Below are 6,743 nucleotides of genomic sequence, written 5' to 3'. Positions count from 1 at the left end.
CAGATTATAGCATCTATGGAATGGCTGATCTAGTGGTATTCTAGCGTATGTATTTCTTTTGCCTCTTTGTTGTCAGCATTACCATAGTTGTTGCTCCAGAAGCTGTATCGTGGAGACGGATCGACATTGACGTTGTCCACCAATACAGTACAACTCAACCAACTCGCTGCTACATTGATAATTGCCAAGGAATAAATTGATATAAAGCTTAATTCAGAAAAACAAATACTCTACAATACCGATACACGGCTTTCGAGTATATCCCAGAGGGCTTTCAAACAAAAGTGAAAAAGTGAAAAATCAAGGGTCGCTGCAGGGTAGCATCTCAGAGGGGGAGATTTAGCTCGTACAGGGATCATGCTTCTCCAACTCCAGACAAATAATCACTTCTCAACCAAGATCGATGATTAGCGTCGCCACCCTTGTAGCTCCATAGCCGAATGCCTGCTTTAATTTCCAAATGCTGCAGACCATTCTCCCGATAGGTCGATATCCTCCGTATCGTTCCAGCAACTTCATATAACGACTGCCAGGTGCCTCTTCCCTAGCGACGCCACGAGAATTCGGAGAAAACAAGGCGACTGAACCTGTCACCAGACCGCCTTGTGTCTGCTTAACCAGCCACTAAGACCCAGAAGTCGCATGGCTTGAGCAAACATAACAACGTGGTCGCGGTCTAAAGTCTCACATGCGGCTGGGCTGAAGCAACTCGTGTTTTTGCGCATCATGATCAAGGCCAGGCGGACGCCCATCGGCTGATCAGAGACGACTGCTCATTGGTGTCATTTGCGCTGCATTCACTACACGACACATTCGGAAAGGAAAAAGAAGAGAGATATAGATAAAGGAAGCGACTGGGAACCAAAAAAACGCCATGGAGCCACCAAATATCGACGACATCGTGGCCAAAATGCCCATCCAAGGCTTAAGCTACGGTGTCCGGACCGCGTACGGCGACACCTTCAGGCTCGCCGTCGCCAACGGCACCGCAAAGCCCCTGCTTTTGCCCTGGTGTTTGCTTGGCCCGTTCATCGTACCCGCGCTGTGGTTGGCTGTTCCGCATAAGCGCCGGATGTGGTTCTATCATACGCGATGGCTGGCAATGGCGTTTATCGTGTGGTCCAATGTCTATCATTTGCGGTATGCTTCAAGCACGAATATGGCGTGCGCGTATGCGGCTGGGCTGGCAGCGACGTGGGGGACTGTCTTGAGCTTGAACCTGCTTATCTGGACGAGGCCGCAGTTTGACGCGGCTAGAGTACTGAGGATTAAGAAAGGTTTTGGCTTCATAAAAGCGACAAGCGGTGAAGTGGACGGCACTCCTGGACAGGACTCGGCAGATGCTGAAGTTACAGGCCATGATGGCAAGGGGGAGAGCGAAAAGACAAATGGGAATGGGAATGGAAATGGGAACGAGCTGCGAACACGAAAGAAGCTATCCAAAAGCTTGAAATCACAGGTCAAGCAACAAGAGGAGGGATTTGAGTATATCTGGGAGCCTTACCCCGAGGGAGGCTTTCTTGAGCGGCTGGCATGGTCCACGGATCTCATACTTAGCTTCCGATGCGCTGGTGAGTAGCATTCTTGACAGTTGATATTTGCCATGACAATGACCGACTAACTGGTCCATTTCAAAGGTTGGAACTGGTCCGTCGCATCCCTCCCCCGGCCTAAAATCCCCTCTCAAATCTCCTACGGGGATAAAGTCGACATGGACTCAATACCAACGGTCAGTAGAAGCGGATATAAGCGCTATCTCACTCAGGCCGAGTTTGTCCGCGACCGTCTCACCAAAGTCGTCGTTCTCTATTTCGTCCTCGACTTCCTTTCCGTGTACATGGTGAAAGACCCTTACTTCATCCTCGGACCGGACCACCAAAACTACGTGCTTCCGCCTCACCTCCAAAGAATACCCCCATGGCTTCTCCTCGCTTATAGAGAAATATTCTGTCTTGCCGGTGTGTACGCTGCTATTGAGGCCGTCTTTGCTGTATCCGACCTGGCGCAGTACTGGATGGCCAAGCGCTTCTATCCTTCTCGGGGGTTTCTATACCAGTTTGCTTCGACGTTTGGCTCCTTTGGACAGGTCCTCGACCGCGGTCTGGCTGGATGGTGGGGCAGCATGTGGCATCAGACGTTCCGCATGCAGTTTGCCGCTCCAGTAACATATCTCTTTCGAGAGGGATATTTGAAAAGAGGCACGCGGCTTGCTTCCCTGCTGGCTATTCTCATATCTTTTTTGCAGTCTGGGATCCTACATGCTTCAGGCAGCCTCACATCCGTGCCAAACACGAAGCCTTGGAGGGCACCGGCCTTCTTCTTTCTTCAGGCGACGGGCATTGTGCTCCAGCAATGCGTGGCGTGGCTCTTCCGGGCGTACTTGCCACGGCCGCCGCGGGTTGTGTCTCGGACTGTGAATCTTTGCTTTGCGCTGACGTGGTTGTACTTTACGGCGCCTCTTTTTATTGACGACCTTTCTTCGACGGGGCTGTGGCTGGTTGAGCCGGTTCCCGTATCGCTGTTCCGGTTTTTGGGATTTGGACATGAGGGAGATCACTGGTGGCGTTGGGATTGGGATCATTTGCCTAAATTATACATCGGAGAGACGTGGTGGCAGACTGGAATAGCATTGTAGATGGCATGTATCATATTTGTTGGGTTCAATCTCCTTGTGGGAATGGTTTACATGGAACGGATAGACAAGATACCTGGACAGACGAATGTTGGATTTATCATTTGTATTAATAGTGTATATAGCTTTTGATTAAACGCCTTTCTCCATTCTCCCGCAAAAAGTTTCGTACCTCATTTCGTCGTAGCGAGACGCGCAGTCTCCTCCTTTAACCATGCAATTACCTCGCCGTACCCAGCCTGTCGTCGACTGAATACTTCCAAAAAGGCAGAATACCCGGTGCTTGAAACTATTAGCACACGTACAACCGGCTATGGGACTTTCAAACTTACGCAATAACCTGCCCCTTACGAATCTCGCACGCATATTTCTCGAACCGCTTCTTTCTCCATTTACTCGTCAAGATTAAGAATGCGATATCCACGACCTTTTTAATTGTCCCTACAGAAAGAGAATAGTCAGCACCTCATAACCTTCCACCCACTTAAACACTCGAAATACTTACCAATGATTAGGTTCACTGAGAGTCGCGTAGACGCAGACAAACATCGCAGATAAGCCCACATCTTGAGCGCAGTCTCGGAGAATGCGCCGCGCAAAGAGCCAAGAACAGTGTCGACTGAATTGTGTTCCGTATCGAAAAACATGAGATGAGACTGATACTTGAACGAGTCTATACACAGTTTTATTATGTTAGCGTACCCCAAAGAGTATATATATGAGATGGGGGAAAGGATAATACTGACTGAGCACTTTACGCTGGAAATTCTGGCCTGGGGATCGCCCGAAATCAACGGTAATAGACGTTGATATATCTATAACGGATGCGTATCGTCAGCTAGAACTCAAGATGCACCAGACCTGGCAGGTTTACAAATGCTACCACGTACCAATATCCTTGTCCAGACGATGATCTTTTGTAATCTCCAAGGTTTTACAGTCGATAAACGTGCCACAATAGGGAAACTTGCCATCACTGCCAAGTTTTCGCACGCTTTCGCCTTCAACATGCATGTCAAAGTTGACGAGCGTTTTGTCATGGCCCACTTCAACTCCATACTCAGGAAGTCCCTGATGCATAGTCTCGACGAACCGAATAGCCTTCTCTTTGTCTAACGTAATGAGCAAGAAATCATCGGTGAGCCTCAGCAGAAGGCAGTCTGGCCCGTCCAGAAAGTCCAGGTGCTGAGCTTCTAGGTCGGCGTAGAAGTAGTTGCACAAAAATGTCGATAAAATGGAACCCTGAGGGATGCCCTTCTTTTGCCGGTAGTATTTTTTGCCAATTTTGACAATGTTGCGCCCGACATGCTCGGATAAGAGAGCCAACAGGCTGCGCGTTTCGTGACTCTGGAAAGCCGCACTGTCGACGAAGACGGTATTCTTCTTCTTGCTTCCCATACCGCTTTCCAGCCGGTTGAGAAACGAGGTCGGTTCGCTCTGGGGCACGGCTGTGGAGTGCCATCGGCGAACGGGTTTGGATGGACCGGTCCCTTCTGTGAGACCCAGTCGCTCGCCTGGTTTCACCTCTGCATGCTTTGTTATGATGTACTGAGCCTGGCTGGGAACTGAGCGCATCAAGTTTAGAACCGACGACTGAGGTATTGTGTCAAAGGCAGCTTTAACGTCCAATTTAGCGAAATAGAAGTTGCGCTGGTTATTTGGCATCAAAGATTCCTTGAACGATTTAAGGCGCTCGTAAATGTCCCCAACAGCGAAAAGAGTTGATCCCAGCTTAGATGGATTCGTCAACTGCGTTTGGTCAGCCTCAGTTAAACCCACACGCACCATGTGCTTTCAAAAGGGGAAGAGAAAGAGCCTGCTCATAATACGTACCGTCTCAAACTTCAATGCAGCGTGGATGGGCTTGAGAATGGAGTTGATGCTGGGGCCAAGCCATCTGGAGCCCTTCATTTGCCTGCGTCTGAGATTCATAATGGGACGTAGCTTGGTGCCCTTGGGCAATAACCTCAACTGACTGAAGCCTAGCCGCCTAGAATCTAGAATCCGCGTCGCTTCATTCAGCTTGACTTCTTCAAACATTCCTTCCCTGAGGCTCAACATCGATGGCTCTGCTACTAGCCTCCAAACGTCATGGCGAAAATAAAAAACTTGGGACCGATGTGTGTTAGATTCCGTAACGTAGAAATTGCTTCGAATCAGGGGTATCAAAAGCGAATCAAAAACATAATAAAGAAATTCGTGAAATATTTCATATCGTCTTTTTATATCCGTCGTGCTAGTTTTCTGCCCTTCGCAGGCGGGAGGAACCAGCCAAGCAATCTCTGTGACCTAAATCTCTTATGAGCAAAATATCACAAATTGTCCCTTTCTTCAGGACTCTACCAACCTTGAAATCTTGTGCAATCTCATGTAGTGAAATTACTTCAAACTGCCGGAGCTTGATAAAATGGTCCACTTTGCGGAGAAATACAATTTTGTTATGGCAGTTCTTCTCACTACCCCAGAAGTTGTCTGGGATAATCTTTGAAAGTGCAGCTTGGCAAAACGCCGATACGCAGGTGATGGGACATGCTAGTTCCACGACGGATTTATACTCGGGGAGCACCGAAGTATCCGTGGGATAGCGGCGTACGCGCCGTTTGGCTTGAGAATCAGTGGCCTGGGTCGCTCGATCTGGAAGTGCAACTGTGATGGAGGATGAGTCTGAAGTTCCAGTCTGCTTTTTCTTCCCATGAGATCCATCGAGGAATGTTGGACAGTAGTGTCTGAGAAGCTCAAAAGAAGAACATCGGGCATGAAGAACCTGTAAACGCTGCACGAGGTCTCTGGTGGAGCCCCTTAGTCGTTTGGGCAACTTTGGCAATGACATCTCGGGAAAGCCTTTACTGGCTCTCATTTTCTTGGTGATTTCATCTTCACGAAGGGTGTAATCGTGAAACTTTTGAGCTGTTTGATTCGCATCAATGGCAGAAGTGAAGACGTTGTGTAAGCCGAATTGGCGGGGGAAAATGTACATCATGAGTTTGATCGTATGTGCCTCGTTTTGCTGTCGAATCTTCATCGACTTCTGGCTATCCGCATCAGCGCCAGAGGCCTCACTAGAATAGGGATGGCGATTTAATGCATCTAGCTATGCTTAGCAATCATCTCCAAGGTTATATCAGTAAACAGTTTGACAAACGGATATGCTTGAAACCTGCTTGAACCAGGCCCTTTGCAGTTGTAGCCGGCTTTGCATAGAAGATTCTACTGCGAACAATGGTAATATCTGAGGGTTTGCGTATCTGAGGCTTCGACTTATGGTCCAGCGATGTGGCATCCAGCTCGGATAAGGGGATACCTTACGGGCAATGGTCAGCAAAGAGTATACAAAGATCTTCTAAGCATCTTCCACCTACCAGTAAGTTGAAGGTAGTTGTCGAGGCCTGCATCAACTTTGAGAAATACAGAGCACTCCGATAGCAGGTTGATCATTACTCTCTCACCGGCCTGACCTAGGAGGGCCAAGAGCTGGGGCCATGGAGCCTCTCTAAGGGCCATGACATGGAAGTTGGGATAGAGGCTGAATATTCCTGTTCCGGGGATAGTTGATCTAACGGATTGATCGTCTCTGGCATTTCTACGGAAGCCATCGCATAGGATGTGCTTGGGCCACGGCCCTCTCTCTCTTGTAAACAGCCGCCAGATGACAAAATCAATAATCTACATTGGGCTACTTAGCCTCGTTCGAGCTATTACTCGTAATTGCAGTCGGGGAGACAGTGACAGACCTCGGATTGTTTGGCAATTGATGCAGCTATTCCGTTAGATATAGTCACATATGATTCATCTCCTCTCTGGGAGAAGGACAACCACTGCTGCCATGTAGCTTCCTCTGAGTCGGATTTTGCACTAGTCGAAGCACTGGTGCCAACCAAGGTTGAGTCAAGGACATGGGCAAGCTGTTTCTCTATGGCACTGGCATCTACGCCGGATCCCAAGGCTGCAATCTTCTTCCGCCTAATCTTTGAGGTATCTGGAAGGCTGGACAGCACATGCTCCCTTAGTGTGCTTACGACGGGATAGTGCTGCAGCAGTAAGTCTTTCTTCACGGGGGTGTGAAGCTTGGATGAGGCAAGATTCTGATTGCCTGACGCGTCCTTTGTGTCGC

At 48.8% G+C, this 6,743-nt stretch overlaps 1 protein-coding gene across 1 annotated transcript; it reads left to right on the top strand.

Moving 5' to 3' along the window:
* The first annotated feature begins 399 nt into the window (after positions 1-399).
* On the top strand, positions 400-2,781 carry V8C40DRAFT_255469 (wax synthase family protein). Its single transcript, XM_083218055.1, has 2 exons — positions 400-1,571; positions 1,638-2,781. Exons 1-2 carry the CDS (start codon positions 875-877, stop codon positions 2,633-2,635), a joined length of 1,695 nt encoding a protein of 564 aa, XP_083068996.1. The 5' UTR covers positions 400-874; the 3' UTR covers positions 2,636-2,781.
* Positions 2,782-6,743: the final 3,962 nt, after the last annotated feature.

The sequence above is a fragment of the Trichoderma camerunense genome (assembly GCF_050948025.1).
Source record: "Trichoderma camerunense strain CBS 138272 chromosome Unknown V8C40scaffold_20, whole genome shotgun sequence".
Classification (NCBI taxonomy): domain Eukaryota; kingdom Fungi; phylum Ascomycota; class Sordariomycetes; order Hypocreales; family Hypocreaceae; genus Trichoderma; species Trichoderma camerunense.
Note: the sequence above shows the minus strand (reverse complement) of the source record. Positions and strands in the feature narration are given on the sequence as shown.

Excerpts from the sequence above, each read along its gene's own strand:
- V8C40DRAFT_255469 (XM_083218055.1), top strand. The coding sequence starts at position 875 with ATGGAGCCACCAAATATCGACGACATCGTGGCCAAAATGCCCATCCAA. Across the intron at positions 1,572-1,637 it reads ACTTAGCTTCCGATGCGCTG|GTTGGAACTGGTCCGTCGCA; the intron begins GTGAGTAGCATT and ends TCCATTTCAAAG.